The 23,713-nt window shown below is 47.2% G+C and overlaps 2 protein-coding genes across 11 annotated transcripts; both read left to right on the top strand.

The window, feature by feature from the left end:
- Nucleotides 1-26: 26 nt before the first annotated feature.
- Ten1 (TEN1 subunit of CST complex) lies at nt 27-16,049 on the top strand. 7 transcript variants are annotated; one of them, XM_045158362.1, is made up of 5 exons: nt 546-720; nt 2,300-2,368; nt 6,155-6,289; nt 9,637-9,794; nt 15,479-16,049. In XM_045158362.1, exons 3-5 carry the CDS (start codon nt 6,201-6,203, stop codon nt 15,619-15,621), a joined length of 390 nt encoding a protein of 129 aa, XP_045014297.1. In that variant the 5' UTR covers nt 546-720; nt 2,300-2,368; nt 6,155-6,200; the 3' UTR covers nt 15,622-16,049. The 7 variants fall into 7 exon arrangements, with proteins under 7 accessions (XP_045014296.1, XP_045014299.1, XP_045014298.1 ...); XM_045158361.1 differs by lacking the exons at nt 546-720; nt 2,300-2,368 and adding an exon at nt 27-147; XM_045158364.1 differs by lacking the exons at nt 546-720; nt 2,300-2,368 and adding an exon at nt 158-264.
- A 60-nt stretch (nt 16,050-16,109) lies between these two features.
- Nucleotides 16,110-22,094, top strand: Cdk3 (cyclin dependent kinase 3). 4 transcript variants are annotated; one of them, XM_004655689.2, is made up of 8 exons: nt 16,110-16,159; nt 16,625-16,754; nt 17,978-18,055; nt 18,129-18,249; nt 18,339-18,509; nt 18,596-18,697; nt 20,080-20,283; nt 21,581-22,094. In XM_004655689.2, the coding sequence occupies exons 2-8, from the start codon at nt 16,639-16,641 to the stop codon at nt 21,698-21,700; spliced, it is 912 nt and encodes a 303-aa protein (XP_004655746.1). In that variant the 5' UTR covers nt 16,110-16,159; nt 16,625-16,638; the 3' UTR covers nt 21,701-22,094. The 4 variants fall into 4 exon arrangements, with proteins under 4 accessions (XP_004655746.1, XP_045015018.1, XP_045015016.1 ...); XM_045159083.1 differs by lacking the exons at nt 16,110-16,159; nt 16,625-16,754 and adding an exon at nt 16,477-16,564; XM_045159081.1 differs by lacking the exon at nt 16,110-16,159 and having other exon boundaries at nt 16,506-16,754; nt 20,080-20,293.
- The last annotated feature ends 1,619 nt before the right edge of the window (nt 22,095-23,713 follow it).

The raw sequence follows: 23,713 nt of genomic DNA, 5'->3' as shown, positions 1-23,713 counted from the left end.
CCTTCCCCGGCCCCAGCCCCGCGTGACCGGCCGCAGTGCAGGCTGACGCGGAGGCGGCGTCTGCGCCGGGACCTCCCGTCGGACCAGCGAATCCCGGGCTCCGGGCCGGGGGAGTTCCCCGAGCGGCTCGTCGCCAAGTAGGGCCAGGTAAAAAGTGAAGAAATCGCCGGGATCCGGAGGGAGTGGGCGCTTCCGGGACTTCGCCTCTGTAGGTTCACGTGATCTCGCCGGGCGGAAGGAAGGAACGTGAAACCTTAGCGACGGGTACCACGGGGTTGGCTGGAAGCCTGGGAGGGGGCGGGGCAACGAGGTTGTGGCGGGGACTGCGCCTGCGCCCCGGAGCTCGCATGTCTTAAAGCTTCCGGGCCCACTGCCTAAACCTTCCCTCGAGATGAGTGGAACGCTGTGTTTCAAAGGTCCGTGTTTGAAAAGGCTATTGCCCTTGCAGAATTACGGAGGAGAGCGGTAGGATTTCCTGTCCTCCCAATCTGGGGCAAAAGGGACTAGTGAAAAGGTCTTATTGAGGTGAAAGTTCATTACTGTCTGTTAAAATATTGATGACTTTCCTGTGAAGGTTTGGATCTGGGATTGCAAAACTTCACCTTGTGTACGGAGTGGCCATCATTTAGAGCGAAACAGATGGAAGTGTTTCCTCTCAGCCTTGGAAGCGCAGACTTTCTCCTCCTTAAGCTAGCAGCTCCTAGAAGTCTTGGAATCCAGGTTTGGTTTGCGTTAACATCGTCATCAAGGCTGTAAATATTGACATGCCTGAAAACCTTAGTGTAGGAGGATTTATGAAATTCTTGAAGTTAGGCGTGATGGCGCACGCCTTTAGTCCCAGCACTCGGGAGGCAGAAGTAGGAGGATCGCCATGAGTTCGAGGCCATCCTGATGAAACTACATAGTGAATTCCAGGTCAGCCTCGGCTAGAGCGAGACCCTACCTCGAAAAAACAAAACAACAACAAAATTAAATATAAATATATATATACATATAGTTCCATTCCCCAGTATCCACGTAGAGCCAGATGCATAAAATAACACATGTATCAGGCTGGTTGGGGATGGTGCGTGAAGAAGGAGTTAAGGGGACAGATTCGATACAAATTTGAGGTAAAGCTGACAGATACTTGGGGTGGGTTGGATGAGGCCATGAGAGAAAGGCATCTAGAAAGATCTTAGGTTTGAGCAGATGGAACACTGGTGCTGTCAGGGACCATGAAGAGCAGAGTATAGAGGTGGGGTTTTTATTGTTGTGTTTTTTGTTCTGTTTTGCTTTTTGAGGTTGGGTCTTGCTCTACCCCAGGCTGACCTGGAATTCACCGTGTAGTCTTCTCAGGGTGGCCTCGAACTCATGGCGATCCTCCTATCTCTGTGTCCTGATTGAGAGAGCATGAAAGAGGAAGATAAAGAGAACGGGTGTGCCAGGGCCTGTAGCCTATGCAAACAAACTCCAGATGCATGTCCTATCCTGTGCATCTGGTTTACATGGGTACTGGGAAATTGAACCTGGGTTCTTAGGCTACAAAGACAAGTGCTTTAACCCATAAACCATCTCTCTGGCCTCTGAGGTGGGTTTTTTGTTTGGTTTGGTTTGGTTTAGAGACAGGAGCTTACTATAGCCCAGGCTGGCCTGAAACTATATTGTAGCTCAGCCTAGTCTCAATTTATGATCCTCTTTGTCTCATCCTCCCAAGTGCTGGGATTACAGGAGGGCAACCCAGTCTTACTTCACCTTCTGAATTCTGAGAATAGACAAGGGACCTTTTACCCAGGTTCACTAGTTAACATTTTGCCATGGTTGCTTATTTGTCTTCCACAGGTCATCTCTGTTTACTGGTTTTCTGTTCTAGAACTTTTTTTTTTTTTTTTTTTTGCAGAGAAAGAGTAGGAGAAAGAGAATGGGAGCACCTGGGCCTCCAGCCACTGCAAACGAAGTCCAGATGCGTGCACCTCCTTGTGCATCTGGCTAATGTGGGTCCTGGAGAATCTAACCTGGGTCCTTTGGCTTTGCAGGAAAGTGCCTTAAGTGCTAAAGCAACCCTCCAACCCTGTTTTAGAACTTTTGAAAAATCGCAGAAGTCATTCACTTACAAATGCTTATGTCCTAAAAATAAGGACATTTACTGAACAATTATTAGTTAACATAATTAACAATGATGCAATTCTTCTATCTAATCTACAGTTATTTTATTAGTTATTTTATAATTATTCAATCCTTTACCAAAATTTGTTCTGTTAGTCTGAAATTTTTTTTGTCTTAATTTGACATCATAAGTGACATTATATTGGTTTCCTAGGGCTTAAACAATAAAAATGTACTTCTTCCGGAAGCCAGAAATCTGAAGTCAAGATGTCCACAGAGCTGGGTATGGTAATATACACTATAAATCCAAGCACTTGAGAGGCTGAGAGATAGGAAGATGGGAATTTGAGGCCAGTGTGGATAGCCTTGGGGGGGAAAGATGTAGGAGCTGAAGAGATGACTCAGTGGTTAAAGGTGCTTGCTTGCAAAGCCTGATGGCCTATGTTCAGTGTCCCAGTACCTATGTAAAGTCAGATGCACAAAGTGGTGCTGCTTCTGTAGCTTGTTTGCAGGAGCCAGAGGCCCTTGTGTGCCCAATCTCCCTCCCTCTCCCTCTCCCTCCTTCCCTCCCTCTCTCTCTCTCTCTCTCTCTCTCTCTCTTTCTCCCTCTCCCTCTCCCTCCCTTTCCTTCTCCCTCTCACTCTCCCTCTCCCTCTCCCTCTCTTTCTCTCTCTCTCTCTCTCTCTCTTTCTCTCTCTCTCATTCTCACTCTCTCTCCCCACCTGGCAAATAAATAATAAATTTAAAATCTGAGGCAGTGTCTCACTGCAGCCCACTGTAGTATAGGAGCTCTCTCTGTAGTTCCAGGGTGGCTTCAAATTCATGGTGTTCATATTACCTCTGCCTCCTAAATGAACTGGCTTAAGATACATATATTTTTAAAGTCCATGTGAGCTGGGCATGGTGGCACATGCCTTTAATCCCAGCACTCAAGAGGCAGAGGTAGGAGGATCACCATGAGTTCAAGGCCACCCTGAGACTACATAGTGAATTCCAGGTCAGCCTGAGCTAGTGTGAACCTCTACCTCAGAAAACCAAAAAATAAAATACAATCATGTGGGCTGGGGAGATGACTCAGTCGTTAAGGCACTAGCTTGTAATGCATGACAGCTCAGGTTTGATTCCCTAGCATCCACCTAAAATCAGATGCACAAAGTGGCACATACATCTGGAGTTTGTAATGGCTAGAGGCCCCTGGCACGCCCATTCTCTCTCTCTCTCTCTCTCTCTCTCTGTTTGCAAATAAATAAATAACTTTAAAAAATGTATGTGTCTCAGTAAATAAGGTGGAGAGTGATTGAGGAAGACGCAAAGTCAATATCTACATGCACACACACACGTGCACCCACACACATGCAAAACAATATACATGCACATACCACACACACACTAAACAAGTAAATGTTGTTTTTTTTTTTTTTTGAGGTAATATCTCTAGCCCAAGCTGACCTGGAATTCACTTTGTAGTCTCAGAGTGGCCTCAAACTCATGGCAATCCTCCTACCTCTGCCTCCCAAGTGCTGGGACTAAAGATGTGCGCCACCACGCCTGGCATGCAAATGGGATTCTAAAAATATATATATATTTTTGTTGTTGTTGTTTTTCAAGGTAGAGTCTCACTCTAGCTCAGGCTGACCTGGAATTAACTATGTAGTCTCAGGGTGGCCTCAAACTCATGGCGATCCTCCTACCTCTGCCTCCCGAGTGCTGGGATTAAAGGCGTGCGCCACCACGCCCGGCTAAAAATATTTTTTTAATTATTATACTTATTGAGGGAAGTACAGAGCCAAGGAAAGATACCCATGTGACTAGAGATCCCACGTGGAGGGCCTGGAAAACCATGGAGAGAAAAGAAAGCTCAAAAAGCTGCCTTGTGGGAAGCTGGAGGGGTAAAGGAACCCATGTAGAGAGTAAGGGCTAGGGGTGGAGCAGGGGATGTTTTCTCGAGGTAGGATTTCACTCTAGCCCAGACTGACCTGGATCTGACTCTGTAGTCCCAGACTGTCCTTGAACTCACAGTGATCCTCCTACCTCTTTGTACAGTACTGGAATTAAAAGTGTGTGCCACCATGTCTGGCTAAAAATAAATACATATTTTTTAAACTTTATTTTTATTTAGTTATTTGATTTTTGTTTTTCGAGGTAGGGTCTCACTTTAGCTCAGGCTGACCTGGAATTCTCTATGTAGTCTCAGGGTGGCCTCGAACTCATGGTGATCCTCCTACCTCTGCCTCCTGAGTGCTGGGATTAAAGGCATGCACCACCATGCTCGGCCTTATTTAGTTACTTGAGAGAGAGAGGGAGAGAAAGAATGGGTGTGCCAGGGCCTTCAGCTTGAGGTCTTTTGGCTATGCAGGCAAACGCCTTAACTGCTAAGCCATCTCTCCAGCCCCCAAAATAAATATTTATATTTGTTTATAAGCAGAGAGAGAGAAAAGGGCACAACAGGGCTTCTTGCCACTGCATATGAACTGTCCAACTGTGTGTATCTGGCTTTATGTGGGTACTGGGGAATTGCACCCAGACTAGCAGACTTTGCAAGCATGCCCCATTAACTGCTGAGCTATCTCCCCATCCCCAGACAAACATGATTTTTTTGTTTGTTTGTTTGTTTAGTTTTCCGAGGTAGGGTCTCACTCTGGTCCAGGCTGACCTGGAACTAACTATGTAGTCTCAGGGTGGCCTTGAACTCTTGGCAATCCTACCTCTGCCTCCCGAGGGCTGGGATTAAAGGCATGAGCCACCACGCCCGGCTACAAACATGATTTTAAGCTTTCAGCTTTTTGCTGTATTGGATGGGATTGTCCTCCATGACCCCAACTGAGGACCACAACTTTTTCTTTTTCTTTAGCTTCTCTGTCAAGCCACTATTAGGGGCTGCCTTACTTGGGGTGATAGAGACGGCCCTGCTCCCTGGCCACAGTGACGCGCTGCATATCTCCCCAGCGGGGATGGGTTATAGCTGAGCCGGGGCCAGGGCTGCACAGTTGCCCTGAACTGCACAGGCCAAACCTGGTCTTGGCTCGCTGCCTGGAAATGGCAGTGGCACATTGCCCCATGTACTCCCTAGTGACCTCTTTAGTAGAAATCAGTAAAACCAGTGGTGCCCAGGTCTAGGTTGTGCTAGCCTTCTGAAGCAGTGCTGGGTCATCGGTGTTCCACAGAGGTCCTCATCATCACGTCCTGTTCTTTTCTTCCACGCCTGGCTTGTCTTTTTTTTTTTTTTTTTAATTCTTTTACTTATTTGTAAGCAGAAAAAGAATGAGAGAATGGGCATGCCAGCGCTTCTTGCTACTACAAATGAACTCCATATGCATGTGCCACTTTATGCATATGGATTTACGTGGGTGCTGGGGAATCAAACCTAAGCTTTGCAAATGAGTTCCTTTTACCACTGAGCCATCTCCCTAGCCTTTTTCAATTCATTTTATTTTTCAGGGTAGGGTCTCACTCTAGTCCAGACTGACCTGTAGTGTATTCTGTAATCTCAGGTTGGCCTCAAACTCACAGTGATCCTCCTACCTCTGCCTACTGAGTGCTGGGATTGAAGGCATGTGCTACCACACTGGACTTAGAGCAAACCTTTTTTTTTTTTTTTTTTTTTTTGAGATAGGGTCTTGCTGTAGCTCAGGCTGACCTGGAATTCACTATATCTCAGGCTGGGCATCATGCCTGGTGAGGAAACCTTTTCTAAGGCTCCTTCAGCCTACCAGTTAGAATGGACAATGCCTGTCTCCAGAGTGGGCTTCAGGCCACCTGAATGGCCCTCAGTCAGTTCTCTGGATATACTAGTAACTGCTCCTTTCCAGACGTGTGCTTTATAGGATAGGTGGAGAACGAAATGGGAGTGGGAACAGTACCTCTCTAAATAGCCAATATGTATATCTGTGTTGATATGTAATATGTGCATATGTAATGCGCATGCACACACACACACACACACATATATTAACCTGTGAATTCATAAACTATCAAACAGTGGTAAGTTTCGTAACCCTCCCTACTAGAATGTGTCTTTCACATGTTGCTGGTCTCATGCATGTTGTGGCCTATCTTCTTTTTTTATCAGAAATCTTCATAACTCCATCTCAATTATTCTGTTACTGGAAACCTTGATGCTGCCCAAACCTGGGACCTATTACTTCCCCTGGGAGGTGACTGCTGGCCAAGTGCCTGACGGGGGCACGCTGCGAACATTTGGCAAGTAAGAATGGTTGTTTTGTTCATGTGCCAGGAAATGGTTAAATATCTCCTCTTCAAAAAGATTAAAATTTTTTTATTATTTTGTTTAATTATTGAAAATACTAAAAACTGGGCTGAGAGATGGCTTGGTGATTAAGGTACTTGCCTGCAAAGCCAAAGGACCCAGGTTCTATTCCCCAGGACCCACGTAAGCCAGATGCATAAGATGGCCCATGTGTCTGGAGTTCGTTTGCAGTGGCTGAAGGTCCTGATGTGCCCATGCACTCTCTGTCTCTATCTGCTTCTTTTTCTGTTTCCCTCTCTCTTTTGCTCTCTCAAATACATAAATAAAAATAGAAAAAAATAGCCGGGCATGATGGCACATGCCTTTAATCCCAGCACTCATGAGGCAGAGGTAGGAGGATTGCCATGAGTTCAAGGCCACCCCGAGACTATATAGTGATTTCCAGGTCAGCCTGGGCCAGAATGAGACCCTACCTCAAAAAAACAAAACAAAAAGTTAAAAAATTAAGCTACTAAAATTAATATGTATCCATTTTAAAAACTATTTATTTGAGAGAGAAAAAGGCAGAGAGAGAGAATGGGTGCACCAGGGCCTCCAGCCACTGCAAATGAACTCCAGATGCCTACGCCCCTTGCACATCTGGCTTCTATGGGTCCTAGAGAATCAAACCAGGGTCCTTTGGCTTTTCAGGCAAACGCCTTAACCGTTAAGCCATCTCTCCAGCCCTGTATCCATTTTTAAAATGCACATAACCTGGGGAGCTGGTGATATGGCTTAGTTGGTAAAGTGCTTGCTGAGAAAGTCTGAAGACCAGAGTTTGGAACTCCAGCGCTCATGTAAAGGCTAGGAGGATGTGGTGGCTCACCTGGAATCCCAGCACCCAGGTAGTGGAGTCAGGGGATCTCCAGGACAAGCGGGCTAGCTGCACTGGCTGAATTGATGAGCCCTAGGTTTAAGTGAGAGACCTTGTCTCACTAAATAAGGGGGAGTGGTGAGGGTGGTGAGGGAGATTGCTTAGTGGTTAAAAGAATGGACATGCCAGAGCCTCTAGCCACTGCAAATGAACTTCAGATGCGCGTGCCACTTTGTGCATCTGGCTTTATGTGGGTACTGGGGAATCAAACCCGGATTGTTAGGCTTTACAGGCAAGTACCCTAACTGCTAAGCCAAAGCCATCTCTCTAGCCTCATTCCTTCCTTCCTTCCTTCCTTTCTTTTTTTAAATATTTTACTTTTATTTATTTATTTGAGAGAAAAGTCAGATAAAGAGTGAGCATGCCAAGCCTTTGGCTGCTGCAAATGGACTCCAGGTACATATGTCACCTTCTGCATCTGGCTTATGTGAGTACTGTGGAATCAAACCTGGGTTCTTAGGCTTTAAAGGCAAGCACCTCAACTGCTAAGTTCTCTCTCCAGCCCCTTCCTTTCTTTTTCTTTTTTGTTTTTTGGTTTTTCGAGGTAGGGTCTCACACTAGCCCAGGCTGCTCTGGAATTCACTATGGAGTCTCAGGGTGGCCTCAAACTCATGGCAATCCTCCTATCTCTGCCTCCCGAGTGCTGGGATTAAAGGCATGCGCCACCATGCCCGGCACGTTTTTGTTTTTTTGAGGTAGGGTTTCACTCTAGCCCAGGCTGACCTGGAATTCACTATGTAGTTTCAGGGTGGCCTTGCACTCATGGCATTCCTCCTACCTCTGCATCCTGAGTGCTGGCATTAAAGGTGTGTGCTACCACGCCCAGCTCCCTTTCTTTCTTTTTAAGACAGGGTCTCATGTAGTCCATGTCAGCCTGAAACTCACTATGTAGTTGAAGGTGACCCTAACCCCTGACCCTCCTGCCTGTTCTGTAGCTCCTAAGCACTGAGATTGTAGGCGTGCATCACCACTCCTGGCCCTAATTGTACCTTTCTATGTCTAGATGTTTCCATGTCCAGATACTTCTTATTGTGTTCTAGTTGCCTAAGGATGTAGTACAGAAGCAGGTGGCATAGGATTATAGACTAGGGACAGTAGATTGTGCCATCTAACCTAACCTAAGCAACCCTCTAGGTTTATGTTGGCACACTGCAATGTTTGCAGAAATGATAAAACTGTCAACTCATTTCTGAGATTGTATACACTTATTGTTAATGATATATGATGATACCATAATTTAACCATTTCTCTACTGATTTTTTTTTTTTTTTTTTTTTGGTGTATGTGTGGTTTTTCGAGATAGGGTTTCACTCTAGCCTAGGCTGACCTGGAATTCACTCTGTAGTCTTGAGGTGGCCTGGAACTCGGTGATCCTCCTACCTCTGCCTCCTGAATGCTGGGATTAAAGGCGTGCGCCACTACACCCAGCTTCTTTAACTTAAAATTTTTTTTTTCTTTTACTTATTTATGAGAGGGACAGAGAGAGAGTAAGAGAGAAAGAATGGGTGCACCAGATCCTCTAGCCACTGCAAACAAACTCCAGATGCATGTATCACCATGTGTATCTGGCTTATGTGGGACCTGGAGAATTGAACCTGAGTCCTTAGGCTTCCCAGGCAAACTTTTTTTTTTAATATTTTTTGTTCATTTTTATTTATTTATTTGAGAGTGACAGAGAGAGAGAGGGAGAGACACAGATAGAGAGAGAATGAGCGCACCAGGGCTTCCAGCCACTGCAAACGAACTCCAGATGTGTGCGCCCCCTTGTGCATCTGGCTAACGTGGGTCCTGGGGAATCAAGCCTCAAACCGGGGTCCTTAGGCTTCACAGGCAAGTGCTTAACCGCTAAGCCATCTCTCCAGCCCCCAGGCAAACTTTTTAGCCACTAAGCCATCTCTCTCTTTCTTTCTTTTCTTTTTTTTATATTAGGTAGCATCTCACTTTAGTCCGGGCTGACCTGGAACTCACTATGTAGCTCCAGGCTGGTCTTAAATTCATGCTGATCCTCCTATCTCTGCCTCCCAAGTGCTGGGATTAAAGTCGTGGGCTACCACGCCTGGACACCCTCTTCAATTTTTTGTTTTAAATTTTATTTATTTATTTATTTGAGAGCGACAGACACAGAGAGAAAGACAGATAGAGGGAGAGAGAGAGAATGGGCACGCCAGGGCTTCCAACCTCTGCAAACGAACTCCAGATGCGTGCGCCCCCTTGTGCATCTGGCTAACGTGGGACCTGGGGAACCGAGCCTTGAACAGGGGTCCTTAGGCTTCACAGGCAAGCGCTTAACCGCTAAGCCATCTCTCCAGCCCCCCTCTTCAATTTTGATGTCAAGTTTGTTTGCCCTGGTCCATGACAACACTTCTCAAACCTTTTGAGCTTGGTGGTCCCATCTGTGAATAGAAATTACCACCCTTTCTCTGCCTTCCAGGTTGTGCCTCTACGACATGGCATGCTCCCGAGTGACCTTGACAGCTGAGCACACTTCGGGTAAGCACCAGGTGTTGGTCTGCACCAAGCTGGTGGAGCCGTTCCAGGCCCAGGTGGGCTCCCTGTACATGGTCCTTGGGGAGCTGGAGCATGAGGAGGGTAAGCTGCGTCTCCCAACCCTACTTCTCTGTGGGCTCTGAGCTGGGCCGTCTTCTGGGTCATTCAAGAATGAGGCAGAGGGGCTGGAGAGATGGCTTAGCGGTTAAGCGCTTGCCTGTGAAGCCTAAGGACCCCGGTTTGAGGCTTGGTTCCCCAGGTCCCACGTTAGCCAGATGCACAAGGGGGCGCACGCGTCTGGAGTTCGTTTGCAGAGGCTGGAGGCCCTGGCGCGCCCATTCTCTCTCTCTCCCTCTATCTGTCTTTCTCTCTGTGTCTGTCGCTCTCAAATAAATAAATTAATAAAAAAAAAAATTAAAAAAAAAAAAAAGAATGAGGCAGAGGTCTGGCTGTGACCTGGTGGGAGGTGTCACTGAGGTTAACATGGCTTCCACATCAGTCATGTGCTTCGAGGACTCTTGGGAAACATACATGATTGGATTCAGAATGGACTGGCCATTCTGGTGCTGAGTCATGATGGCCATGATGGGGAAGTGAGAAAAAGATAAATCACAAATTTCAGATGGCTTATGATATGTCCTAGCCTTATGTATGGTCATTTGCTTAAATCTGTTTCAAATCTGTCCACTAGCCTTTAAGACTTATCATTATCATTATCATTATTATTAAGAGTTATTATTATCTGGGGGGTTGAGGTAGGCTTTCACTCTAGCTCAGGCTGACCTGGAATTCACTATGTAGAATGAAGGTGGCCTCAAACTCACAGTGATCCTCCTACCCCTGCCTCCCGAGTGCTGGGATCAAGGGCATTCACTACCATACCTGGCTAAGAATTGTTATTGAAAGGTATGTATTTATTCTCACCTTTCTTTTTTTGGAGTGCTTCCTGTTTTCCCTTTACTCTCTTTAAATATTTTTATTTATTTGTATTTTATTTGAGCAAAAGAGAGAAAGAAGTAGATAGAAAAAGAGAGAATGGACACGCCAGGGCCTCCAGCCACTGCACAACCAGCCTTCAGACACATGTGCCATTTAGTGCACTTGGCTTATGTGGGTACTGGGGAAATCTGGTTCTCAAGCTTTGCAGGCAAGTGCCTTAACTGCTAAGCCATCTCTCCAGCACCCCCCCCCCTTTACTCTCTTGCATTAACTGTTATTTGAGTATAGTTTATTTTTTCCTGTTTGCTCATATGTGTGCTCTCCTTTTCTTTAGTGTGAAGTATCCCTTCAAGTATTTCCTGTAGAGCTGGCTTAGTTGTCAAATATTCCTTTAGCCTATTTCTGTTATGAGATGTCCTTATTTCTCCATCAGTTTGGATGGATAACTTTGCTGTAAAAAATATTCTTGGTTGACAGTTGTTATCTTTCAGAACTTGAAAAACATCATTACAAACCCTTCTGGCTTTCAAAATTTGTGTTCGTAATCTACTGTTATCCTACTGGGCTTGCCTTTATAGGTTACTTGCTTTTTGTCTTTAACTGCTTTCAATATATTTTCTTTGGTTTGCATGTTTAGTAGTTTAATTATAATATGGTGAGGAGAGATTCTTTCCAGGTTTTGCTATTTGGTGTTCCAAAAGTTTCCTGTACTTGCATTGGCATCTCTTTCCCAATTTGGGGGAAATTTTTTTCTATGATTTTGTTGAAAACATCTACTATGCCTTTGGACTGAAATTCTTCTCCTTCTACTATACCCTGAATTTTTTTTTTTTTTTTTTTTGAGGTGGGGTCTCACTCTGGCCCAGGCTGACCTGGAATTAACTATGTAGTCTCAGGGTGGCCTTAAACTCACAGCGATCCTCCTACCTCTGCCTCCAGAGTGCTGGGATTAAAGGCGTGCACCACCATGCCCGGCAACCCTAAATTCTTATGTTTGATCTTTTCATAGTCTCCCAAATATCTTGAAATTCCCTTTCATGTCTTCCTATTAGCTTGTCTTTCTCTTTGTTGGACTTTATTAGATCTGCCACCTGGTCTTCTAGTTTAGATAATTCTGTTCTCTCCTTCATCCATTCTATTGGTGAGACTTCTACAGAGTTTTTTATTTGACTTTCTGTTTTTCTTTTTTAAAATATTTTATTTTTATTTACTTGAGAGAGAGAAAGAGGCAGAGAGAGAATGGGCACACCAGGGCCTCCAGTCACTGCAAACGAACTCCAGATACATGTGCCACCTTGTGCATCTGGCTGACGTGGGTCCTAGGGAATCAAACCTGGGTCCTTTGGCTTTGCAGACAAGCACTTTAACCGCCAAGCCATCTCTCCAGCCCATACTGTGTTTTTCATTACTAGTAGGTCTTACTGGTTTTTATTTAGTATATCTATTTCCTTACTCACATCTTGTATTGACCTCCTTGTTTCATTAAGCTGCTTTCCTGTGTTCTCCTTTAGTTTGTTTTCTTCTTTGATTCCTTTGAAATTAGTTATAATCATTCTTTTGAAATCTTTCTCAGATACTTCATCTAAATTAACCTCACTAGAGGTCATTCTGATGGCTTTGTCATTTTTGGTGGTCCCAGGTGTGTTCTCCTTCAGCATCTGCTCACCTGGTCCCTGCTGTCTTTTCCTTTAGCTTTCCTCACCTTGTGAGGAGGTTGGTGTGAGTGGAAAATATTTATGCCTGGTTTCTGCTCCCGCAGCTCTGCACTGGCAGCTGGGCAGGTGCACGGATCAGGGATTTTGGCAGGAATCTGGCCGGTTTCCTACTTGCCAAAAACTTGAGCCTCTCCTGCTTTTCTGCTGGGGTTGAAAGCTCCTTATACACATACACTTTTTGGTAGAAGAGTGTGTTTTTCTGCATTTTTCCCTCCCTAGGCTGCTTTGGCGTGGCTGCTATGCTGCCATCTTATCCAGAAGCCCTCCCCCCCCATATGCTTCTTTCTCTCTGAAATTAATTAATTAATTATTTTTTTTAAAGAGGGGGAGCTGAGATGGACAAAGTGACACATGTGGGCTGAAGAGATGACTTAGCGGTTAAGGCACTTGCCTGCAAAGCCAAAGGGAGTCAGGTTCAATTCCCCATTACTCACATAAAGTCAGATGCACCAGGGAGTGCATGAGTCTGGAGTTTGTTTGCAGTGGCAGGAGGCCCTAGCATGGCCATTCTCTGTCTCTACCTGCCTCTCTTTCTCTATCTCTCTCTCAAGTAAATGATTAACTAAATAAAAGTGACACATGTGTCTGGAGTTCTTTTGCAGCAGGTGGAGGCTCTGGTGTGGCCAATCTCTCTATCTCTCTGCTTGAAAATAAGTAAATAAATAAACTTAAAGCCCAGCTGAGATGGTGGTGACCCAGCAGTCCCAAGGTCATAGGTCCTGATAGAGCCAAAGGAGGCTGCAGTGGAAGGAAGAGTGAAAGGGCAGGAAGAAACTGAGGACAAAGTTTTTACCCCAGAGGTGGGTGATTCTGGAAAGACCAAGTCCAATGTGCCAAGGGAGAGGGTGTGGGAGGAGGAAATAGAGCAGAGGTGAACTGTGGTACAGCACATTAACAGCAGCAAGAGGGAGGTGGAGGCAGGTGTGCACTGACAAACCTGGGCAGCAGGAGGATCCTAGGCTCACCTCCTGGCTTGCAGGGTGCGTGGTGGAAGAGCCTGAGTCATGGCCAGTGGGAGGACCTGCTGGCCTGGGCAACGGCCAGGTTCTAGGAAGTCCCAGAGAGAATGCAAAGGTAGACCAAGGGTGCTGCAAGAGGGAAACACAAATATGCCAGAGAACACACAGGAAGGTTGCAGGTTGCTACACTAGTCAGGAGAAGGACAACAGGACAAGTAGGATTTGGGGTGACAGCTCAAAGGCAGCACTGATCTAGAAAAAGTAACCCCCATTAAGAAATAACAAATGGGAAGCTGGGCGTGATGCCACACACCTTTAGTCCCAGCACTCAGGAGGCAGAGGTAGGAGGATCGCCATGAGTTCAAGGCCACCATGAGATGACAGAGTTAATTCCAGGTCAGCCTGCACCAGAGTGAGTGCTACCTTGAAAAACCAAAAAAAAAAAAGAAAGAAAAAAGAAATAACAAATGGGGCTGGAGAGATGGCTTAGCAGTTAAGGCATTTGCCTGCAAAGCCAAAGGACCCCAGTTCAATTCTCCAGGACCCACTTAAGCTACATGCACAGCAAGGCACATGCATCTGGAGTTCGTTTACAGTGGCTGAAGGCCCTGGCGTGCCCATTCTCTCCCTCTCTTTCTCTCTGCCTCTTTCCCTGTATCAAATAAATAAGTAAAATATATTAAAAAAATAAATACAAAATTAGGGCTGGTAAAATGGCCTAGCGGTTAAGGTGTTTGCCTGCGAAGGCTGAGGACCCCAGTTCAATTCCTCAGGACCCATGTAAGCCAGATGCACAGGGGGTGCATGGTGGAGTTCACTAGCAGTGGCTAAAGGCCCTGGTGCACCATTGTTTCTTTCTCTCCATCTGCCTGTCTCTCAAATAAAATAAATTAATTAAATAATTTTTTTTAAAAAGCCGGGCGTGGTGGCACATGCCTTTAATCCCAGCACTTGGGAGGTAGAGGTAGTAGGATCGCTGTGAGTTTGAGGCCACCCTGAGATTACATAGTGAAAATTCCAGGTCAGCCTGAGCTACAGTGAGACCCTACCTTGAAAAACCAAGCAACCAACCAACCAACCAAACAAACAAACAAACAAACAAAAAAATCCCACACAAAAGCAAAAGAAAAACAAGTGCAAGTCCTAGCATCCCATGCACAATGGTATGGTATGACCTCTCCCCTCCCTCCCCAGGTAAGGTCTTACTCTAGCCCTAGAATTCACTATGTAGTCTCCAGGTGACCTTGAAGTCATGGTGATCCTCCAACCTCTGCCTCCCAAGTGCTGAGATTAAAGACATGTGCCACCACACCCAGCTCCCTTTTTGGTTATTTTGAGGTAGGGTCTCACTCTAGCTGAAACCAACTGGGAATTCACGATGTAGTTTCAGGATGGCCTTGAATTGACAGCAATCGACCTACCTCTGCCTCTGTCTCCCAAGTGCTGGGATTAAAGGCATGAGCCACCATACCCTGCTATGTCCTTGTTTTAAATTTACTTATTTTTCAGTGCTGGGGATTCAGCCTGCATACTAGGCCAGTGCTCTACCAGGGAGCAACACCCCTAGTCACTATTTATTTATTTATTTTGGATTTTTTTGAGGTAGGGTCTCAGTCTAGCTCAGGCTGACTCATGTAGTCTCATGTTGGCTTTGAACTCACAGTGATCCTCCCACCTCTGCTGCCTCCAAAATGCTGGGATGAAAGACACACACACAACACACACACGAGCCAGGTGTAATGTCACACACTTTTGATCCCAGCACTTGGCACTTGGGAGGCTGAGGTAGGAGGACCACCATAAATTCTTAAATTCGAGGCCAACCTGTGCTACAGAGTGAGTTCTAGGTCAGTCTGGGCTAAAGTGAGACCCAGGCTCAAAAAAATAACAAACAAAAAAACAGTAACATGACGGTCATGGTGGTGCACACCTTTAGTCCCAGCACTTGGGAGGCAGAGGTAGGAGGATCGCCATGAGTTTGATGCCACCCTGAGACTACATAGTGAATTCCAGGTCAGCCTGGGTTAGAGTGAAACCCTACCTTGAAATAAAAACAAACAAACAAAATCCTCAGGACTAAGCAAGTTGGGGAAGCATCCAGAAGCACCAATGTAATGTGTTGCCAACACTCTGGGTCAGTCACTGCTAATGCCTTGGGGTTTGTGTCTTTCAGATGGAGGTTTCTTGGTGAAGGCCCGTGTGCTGACCTGTGTGGAGGGGATGAATCTGTCCTTGCTAGAACGAGCCGTCTTGGAGCAGAGGCTGTACCTGCAGGAGAGCGACGCCAGCCAATTGGAAACACCAGCCCCTAGATAGTTCCCTAGCTGCTCCTGAGGGCAAGGCCTCCCGAGCCATTACAGGCTACAGGTGCTCCCCGTGAGAGACAGCCTTTGTCTGGGGCCAGAAAGAAGAGAAGCAAAGGGCTTCTTCCTCAGACTTTGGAAGTGTCCCAGAAGTCAGAACCCAGAGAGGAGGCATCAACATCTGGCACCCCAAGCCTGACGTGGTGGCATATGGAGGCAGAGGCAGAGGGATCAGGAGTTCAAGACCAGCTTTGGCTACATAGCATGTTTGAGGCCAACCTTGGTTGTATGAGACCCTCATGTAAAAAAAAAAAAAAAAAAAAAAAAAAACCACGACCCCCAATCCCTCAAAAGGCTGTGGACTTCGGGGTCCTGGGGCTGAGCCTTGGGCGGTGCTTGGGGCGTTCGGAATGTGTTGGTGAATAAAAAGCTCACACCAGAGGCGGGTCTTGCCAGTGCACACGTGGTGCCGCGCTGGGGGCGGCCGGCAGGGGGCGCCCCGGAGCAGACAGCCTGCCCGCGGGAAAGGCTGCAGCCGCTGAGGGGCTCTGGTGACGTCTGGGCTGGCGGGCTGAGGGGCGGATATTGGGGCTCTGAGGCAGAGTTTGGGGGCGGCCCGGGACTCAGGGATGCCACCCTTTCTGAAAGCCCGTCCTCAGAGGAGGCCAGTCGTCGACAAGCTGAGGCCCTGGGTCCTGACTGCAGCTTAGAGCGGGGCCGGGGCTTCAGAGGCGACCTCCGCCTTGCGCTGTCGCCCACCCCTGGGCAACTTCTCTGGGTACTCTCGTGTTCTCCAGAGCCTGCGCTTATCTGAGCTGAGGCAGGGGAAGGAAGTTTGGGCTTTCCTGCACTCCGTAGCCAGGCAGAGGCGAAGAGACCTGGGCTGGGCTGGGCGAGGGCAGCCCCCAGCTCTGAGGCGACCTCCCGCGGAGAATGGGTTTCAGGAAGGCGCCAGGGTGGGCACTTTGTGTAGGCTGGTGCGGGTTTTGAACTCCTGGGCGCTGTTTGTTTCCTAGACAGCTCTGCAGACATGAATGTGTTCCAGAAGGTAGAGAAGATTGGAGAAGGCACCTATGGGGTGGTATATAAGGCCAAGAACAAGGAGACTGGGCAGTTTGTGGCCCTCAAGAAGATCAGGCTAGATTTGTGAGTTGGGGCAGTCAGGGTGGCCCCGCTTCTCCTCGGGGACATCCCAAAGTCCGCCCTCAACCTCTGGGGTGGCCACAGAGGTGCAGCCCCTACCCCACCCCTTGCCCCTCCTTCCTGTTCCCTGACCAGCCTTATCCTGTGGCTCTTGGAGGGTGTGTCTTGTAGCACTTTCAGGTCAGCCTGGGCTGGAGTGAAACCCTGACTGGGGAAATCCACCCCCCCCCAAAAAAAAGAAAAAAGGCGGCCGTGGTGGCACACACCTTTAATCCCAGCACTTAGAGGCAGAGGTAGGAGGATCACTCTGAGTTCAAGGCCAGGAGTGCCATGAGTTAGTTAGACTGCATACTGAATTCCAGGTCAGCCCAAGCTAGAATGAGACCTACCTCAAAAATTATAAATAAATAAACACAAAAAAAGAAAGAAGGTTCAGGGTTGCAGGTACCGACACTGACCATTTGGAAGATAAAAGGAGGGTGGTTTTTCCCTTGGTTGGCAGAAAATGTGTACAACATGCAGACATTTAGAACAATCTGACTTCTGGAATGCTGGATTTCTCATTACAGAAATTATTTTGCAACTGCCAACATATTTTCTACAGCTAATATTTTTAAAATAATTTTTTGTTTATTTATTTATTTGAGAGCGACAAACAGACATAAAGAGGCAGATATGTATAGATAGAGAATGGGCACGCCAGGGCCTCCAGCTACTGCAAATGAACTCCAGATGCATGCACCTCCTTGTGCATCTGGCTTACATGGGTCCTAGGGAATCAAGCCTGGAACCGGGGTCCTTAGGCTTCACAGGCAAGCGCTTAACTGCTAAGCCATTTCTCCAGGACACTATAGCTAATATTTTAATAGCAAACAAAATCATAGCATACATGCAGTTTTAGAGCAATGGACTTTTAAGTTTTAATATATTTTACTTATTTATTTGAGAGAGAGAATGGGCACACCAGGGCCTCCAGCCACTGCAAACAAAACTCCAGATGCATATGCCCCCTTGTGCATCTGCCTTATGTGGGTTCTGGAGAATCCAACCAGGATCCTTTGGCTTTGTAGGCAAACGCCTTAAATGCTAAGCCATCTCTGCAGACCCAAAATGCATGATTTTTGTTAAAAGGAAAAAAGCTTTTTTTAAAAAAAGGAACAAAGAAAGGACAACCCCCCACCTGCCAGGCCACCTGGTCCCCATGACAATTCCCTATTTTCCTACAGGGATAATGAGGGGGTCCCTAGCACTGCCATCAGGGAGATATCCTTGCTCAAAGAACTAGAGCACCCCAACATTGTCAGGTGAGCTGGGGAAGGAAATGGAGGAGCTGGGACCCTGACTCCCATGGCCCCCTGACTAGCATCTCCCTGCCAGGCTGCTGGACGTGGTGCATAGAGAGAAGACGCTGTACCTGGTGTTTGAGTTCCTCAGCCAGGACCTGAAGAAGTACATGGAGTCCACGCCAGACTCGGCGCTCCCTCTGCACTTAGTCAAGGTACCCAGAGAAGCCCCCTGGCCAAGGTGACACCCTCTCACTGTCCCGACAGCAGCTTCCTGCTCCATGGCGCCTTCTTGTTTTCACAGAGCTACCTCTTCCAGCTGCTGCAGGGGGTGAATTTCTGCCACATTCATCGGGTCATCCACCGAGACCTAAAACCTCAGAATCTGCTCATCAATGAGTTTGGAGCCATCAAGCTGGCTGACTTTGGACTGGCTCGTGCTTTCGGGGTGCCCCTGCGCACCTACACCCATGAGGCATTACAGGACAATGGGGAGAGACAGGCAAAGGTTATCACCGATACATTCGGTCACCCTAAATGATGCTTTCCTTGCCCCCATAGGTGGTGACATTGTGGTACCGTGCCCCAGAGATCCTCCTGGGAAGCAAGTTGTACTCGACAGCCGTGGACGTCTGGAGCATTGGTTGCATCTTTGCAGAGATGGTAATGGGAGCAAAGTGAGCTGAGGGTATACCTCAGTGGTTGAGTGCTTGCCTAAGCATATGCAAGACCCTGGGTTCAACACCCAGCACCACAGCACAAACAACCAGTGACAAGCTTTGAGCTAGGTGTGGTTGCATACTCCTGTCATCCCAGCATATGGGAAGCCAAGTCAGGAGGCTCTTGAGTTCAAGGCCAGTCTGGGCTACATAGAAAACATTGTCTCAAAAAACAACAAGGGAAGCCGGGCATGGTGGCCCACGCCTTTAATCCCAGCACTCGGGAGGCAGAGGTACGAGGATCACCGTGATTTCAAGGCCACCCTGAGACTACATAGTGAACTCCAGGTCAGCCTGGACTAGAGTGAGACCCTACCTCAAAAAACCACAAACAACAAAAGTGAAAAGTAATCGAGGAAGACACCTGATATCAACGTATGGCCTCTACACATGTTCACACACACACACGGAAAAAAAAACAACACTAAGGGTTGGGAATGTAGCTCGGTGGTAAAGCATTTGCTTTTCACGCACAAGACTCTAGATTTCTCAGCACTGAAACAGAGAGAAGACTAAGGCTTCAAGTTAAAAGCCATCCTGGGCCATAAACCAGGTACCAAGCCAGCATGGGATGCCCCGACCAGCCGACGATGGGATACATAGCAAGACCTTGTCTTAAGAGACAGGCAGGCATGGTTCCAGGGACATTATAAGCGGGGCCCTCCTGTTAAAAAAAGAAAAAGTAAATAAGTAATATAAAATATACACACGCATGTATATGTGTTTTTTATTTTTATTTTTATTTGGTTTTTCAAAGTAGGGTCTCACTCTAGTCCTGGGTGACCTGGAATTCACTCTGTATTCTCAGGGTGGCCTTGACTTCATGGTGATCCTCCTACCTCTGCCTCCTGAGTGCTGGGATTAAAGGCGTGTGCCCAGGTTGGCCTTGGACTCATGGTGATCCTCCTACCTCAGTGCTGGAATTAAAGGCATGTGCCACCATGCCCTGCTAGTTAATACTTCTTAGATGAGGATTGAGGGGTGTCTGGGCCTGGCTGGGGAAGCCAGCCTTATCCTTGGAAATAATTCTTTTTTTTTTTTTTTTTTTTCTGAGGTAGGGTCTCACTGTAGCCTAGGCTGATCTGGAATTCATTATGTAGTCTCAGGGTGGCCTTGAACTCACGGTGATCCTCCTACCTCTGCCTCCTGAGTGCTGGGATTAAAGGAGTATGCCACCACACCAAGTCTGAACATAGAATTCTTAGCACAGCCCTAGGACAGATATCTTGAAGATCTACTCATCTTGGGTCTGGCCACTTATTTGGTGTTGGATTCTGCCTGACAGTGTCATACAGAAAACACACTTTCTCTTCTTCCCTGTCCCAGGTGACTGGCAAAGCCCTGTTTCCTGGTGACTCAGAAATTGACCAGCTCTTTCAGATCTTTCGCATCCTGGGGACTCCCAGTGAGGCCACATGGCCAGGAGTCACCCAGCTGCCTGACTATAAGAGCAGCTTCCCCAAGTGGACCAGGAGGGACCTGGAGGAAACTATACCCAATCTGGAGCCAGAGGGCAAGGACCTGCTCATGGTATGTGCAGGTGGGCAAGCTAGCATCTCATTTCGAGCAGCTGTACCAGAGTGTCCCCTCTGCCAGCCAGCCTCTTAGTCACTCTCATGCTCAGTCCAAGCTGGCCTCCTTCTTGACCTTTGTGTATGCATTGATTACTCATCAGGAAGCCTATCTCCTGATAAGTTCAGTGTTCATCTTCCCCTTTAAAGTTTCTGTCATCTGGTTTGCTCTCTGTGTGTGTGTGTGTGTGTGTGTTTGCAGTAGGATCTCGATCTAGCCCAAGCTGACCTTGAATTCACTGTGTTGTCTCAGGGTGGCCTTGAACTCAATGATGATTCTCCTACCTTAGCCTCCCAAGGCCTGGGATTAAAGGCACGAGCCACCTGGTTAGCTTTGTTTTGAGGTCATGACATTTGTTCCTGTGTTCTATTTGCCTTGTGTTTCTGATTTGTCTTCCTTTCTTACCCCATGTAAATGAAAAGTTTCCTTAGGCAGAGGCCATGCCACCTCCTGCCATTGTGTCTGTCCCCATAATCTCTTCCTTGGAAATGAACCTGCACACAGGCAGGGCCAGCAGGTCTGAACAGGCTGTTCCCTGATCTCTGGGTTTGTACCACCCTGTGGCATTGTGTTGACCTTTGAGCTGCCAAGTAGGCCTTAAGCAGAGCCATTCCTACTTGTCCACAATCCTGGAAGCATACCTGTTGGTGTCTTTACCCTGCTGTTGGGTCAGGGTCAGGAAAGGCAGGATTTCTATCTTCAGGCTATGTTGCTATCTCTCCAGAAAAGAAACAGAGAGAGAAAGAGAGAGAGAGAGAGACTGATCAACCCAGAGCCTGCCTTTCCATAGTTTCTCATGGCAGTGGATGCTTCCTCATTCTGCCTAGGTTTAGGAACCTGAGGGCAGACAACTAGACAGGCCTGGCCTCTGGTGATGTAGCTCTTTCTCCACTTTGTTGAATACCCCTGCCCCATCCCAAGTGCACTTCCTGGACAGGTTTGGGATCTGTTTTTTGTCACAAGAGATGTCTGTTCTTGACCAGAAGCAGGTGGAACCTGGAGTCTTCAGCTAGGAAGGGGACTAACTAGGCTTCAGGTACCAGAAAGAGGCCTGGATGAATCACAGGACTAGAAATAGACCTGCCACTTTAGCCCCAGACTTGGAGTGTGGCTTGAAAGCTTGGGAGGTAGTGGCTTCACACAGTTCTGGGTTCAAAGGTCACCTCTGGGGTCTGGGCCTTCCCACCAGGACCTGAGAAGGAGTTTCTCTCCACCTTATGTATGCCCAGGTCTGATCTCTATCCTTTCTTCTCAGAAACTCCTGCAGTACGACCCAAACCAGCGGATCTCAGCCAAGACCGCCCTGGCCCATCCCTACTTCACTGAGCTCTCCCCAGGCCCCAACCATTGTGTGCTGGGCCGTCTCTGGCACTGAGAAAAAGCTGTGTGAGAGGCCCCCCACCAATGCCTCCCCACCCACTTCCTGAGAGAGTGGCTCAGAAGTTTTGCATCAGCCATCAGAGAAGGCTGTTTGGGTTACTCCTAGCAAGTTCCTGTGTTGTTTGTTGGGTTTAATGGTACAGTTGCTTCATGTGTGGGAGTTGGGAGTCCCTTAGTCCCCCAACACTAGAATGACAGGTGACAAGTTAATTGAGAGAAGGAAGGCTGCTCCTGCTGCTGGTGAGGTTCTCAGGAGCCCTTGTCTGTACTGCTGTAGCTACAGACCCAGGCTCCATGGAGAGGGTGCCCCCTGCTGGCCTTTTATTTTTGTTTTTTCAAGGTAGTCTGCCCTAGCCCAGGCTAATCTGGAATTTGTAGAACTCACAGAGATCCTCCTACCTCTGCCTCCCCAGTGCTGGGGTTAAAGGCATGCACTGCCAGGCCTGGCTTTGCTGGTCTTTTTTTTTTCAAGGTAGGATCCCACTGTAGCTCAGGCTGACCTGGAATTTACTATGTAGTCTCAGGGTGGCCTTGAACCCATGGCAATCCTCCTACCTCTGCCTCCAGAATGCTGGGATTAAAAGCATGTGCCAAAAAAAAAATAAATAAAAAAAGGAAAAGAAAGTATTTTTTTTTTAAAGCCGGGCGTGGTGGCTCACTCCTTTAATCCCAGCACTCGGGAGGCAGAGGTAGGAGTGTCACTATGAGTTCAAGGCCACCTTGAGACTACATAGTAAATTCCAGGTCAGCCTGAGCTAAAGTGGGACCCTACCTTGAAAAACTAAAAAAAAAAAAAAAAAAAAAAAAAAAGCCGGGCATGGTGGCGCACGCCTTTAATCCCAGCACTCGGGAAGCAGAGGTAGTAGGATTGCTGTGAGTTCGAGGCCACCCTGAGAATACAGAGTTAATTCCAGGTCAGCCTGGGCTAGAGTGAGACCCCACCTGAAAAACAAAAAAATAAATAAAATAAATAATTTAAAAAAGGCATGTGCCACCACACCCGGCTTTAAAATAATTATTTTTTCCTTTGGTACAGTTGGCTTTTTTGTTATTGTTTTTGTGTTTTAAATCCTTTTTGTTTTGTTTCCTTTGTGAGAAGGGTTGAGTTCCAATTTCGAATCCCAAGTTACACAGGAGGTGGGTGAGGGAGCAGGAGGGGCAGTTTCCTCATCCCAGGAATTGTCAGAGCACCTGCAAGCATTCTAAGTCATGGTTATGTTATCAGAAATATGCTGTTGGTTTGCTTGACAAATGGGAAATAAACATGACTTTTTCCTCAGTTTTCTGGTCTTGTGCTTAGGGAAGACACAAGGACTTGTCAACAAAGGGAGATTGACAGTCCTGGCCCAGACTGAGAAGGTGAGGAAGCTGGTTGGGGATGGTGGACAGCTGGACTCTTCCATGGACTCTTTTTTGCTTTGTTTTTTCGAGATAGGGTCTCACTCCAGCCCAGGCTGTCCTGGAATTCAGTATGTAGTCTCAGGTGAACTCAGTGATCCTCCTGCTTCAGCCTCCCACGCACCACCATGCCTGGCTCCATGGTCTTTTTAAAAAAATTATTTTTATTTATCTGACAGAGAAAGAGGGAGACAGAGAGAGAGAATGGACATGCCAGGGCCTCAGCCACTGAAAACAAACTCCAGATGTGTGCATCCCCTTGTGCATCTGGCTAATGTGAGTCCTGGGGAATTGAACCTGGGTCTTTGGCTTTGTAGGCAAACACCTTAACCGCTAAGCCATCCCCCCAGTTTTTTTTTCCTTTTCTTTCTTTTTTTTTTTTAGACTAGTCAAGTGCAGTAGTGAGAAGGGGGGAAAGTATAGAACAAGGAGTTCAATCTGTAACTGACTGTGAACAATCAATTGAGATAACTCACTACCTTTGGTCCAGCCCACCCACCCCCCATTTTCTTGAGGCAAGCCCAATGGATTAGCTTTTTTGTTTACATGTGTGCACGTGCATGTACACGAGAGTTGGCACACCAAGGCATTCAGCCACTGCAGTTGAACT

The sequence above is a fragment of the Jaculus jaculus genome, chromosome 9 (assembly GCF_020740685.1).
Source record: "Jaculus jaculus isolate mJacJac1 chromosome 9, mJacJac1.mat.Y.cur, whole genome shotgun sequence".
Taxonomy (NCBI): Eukaryota; Metazoa; Chordata; class Mammalia; order Rodentia; family Dipodidae; genus Jaculus; species Jaculus jaculus.
The sequence above is the reverse complement of the archived record's forward strand: the minus strand, read 5'-3'. Positions and strand labels throughout refer to the sequence as shown.

Excerpts from the sequence above, each read along its gene's own strand:
- Cdk3 (XM_004655689.2), top strand. The coding sequence starts at position 16,639 with ATGAATGTGTTCCAGAAGGTAGAGAAGATTGGAGAAGGCACCTATGGG. Across the intron at positions 18,510-18,595 it reads TGCGCACCTACACCCATGAG|GTGGTGACATTGTGGTACCG; the intron begins GCATTACAGGAC and ends TTGCCCCCATAG. Across the intron at positions 20,284-21,580 it reads AGGGCAAGGACCTGCTCATG|AAACTCCTGCAGTACGACCC; the intron begins GTATGTGCAGGT and ends CTTTCTTCTCAG.
- Ten1 (XM_045158361.1), top strand. The coding sequence starts at position 6,201 with ATGCTGCCCAAACCTGGGACCTATTACTTCCCCTGGGAGGTGACTGCT. Across the intron at positions 6,290-9,636 it reads ACGCTGCGAACATTTGGCAA|GTTGTGCCTCTACGACATGG; the intron begins GTAAGAATGGTT and ends TCTGCCTTCCAG. Across the intron at positions 9,795-15,478 it reads GGAGCTGGAGCATGAGGAGG|ATGGAGGTTTCTTGGTGAAG; the intron begins GTAAGCTGCGTC and ends TGTGTCTTTCAG.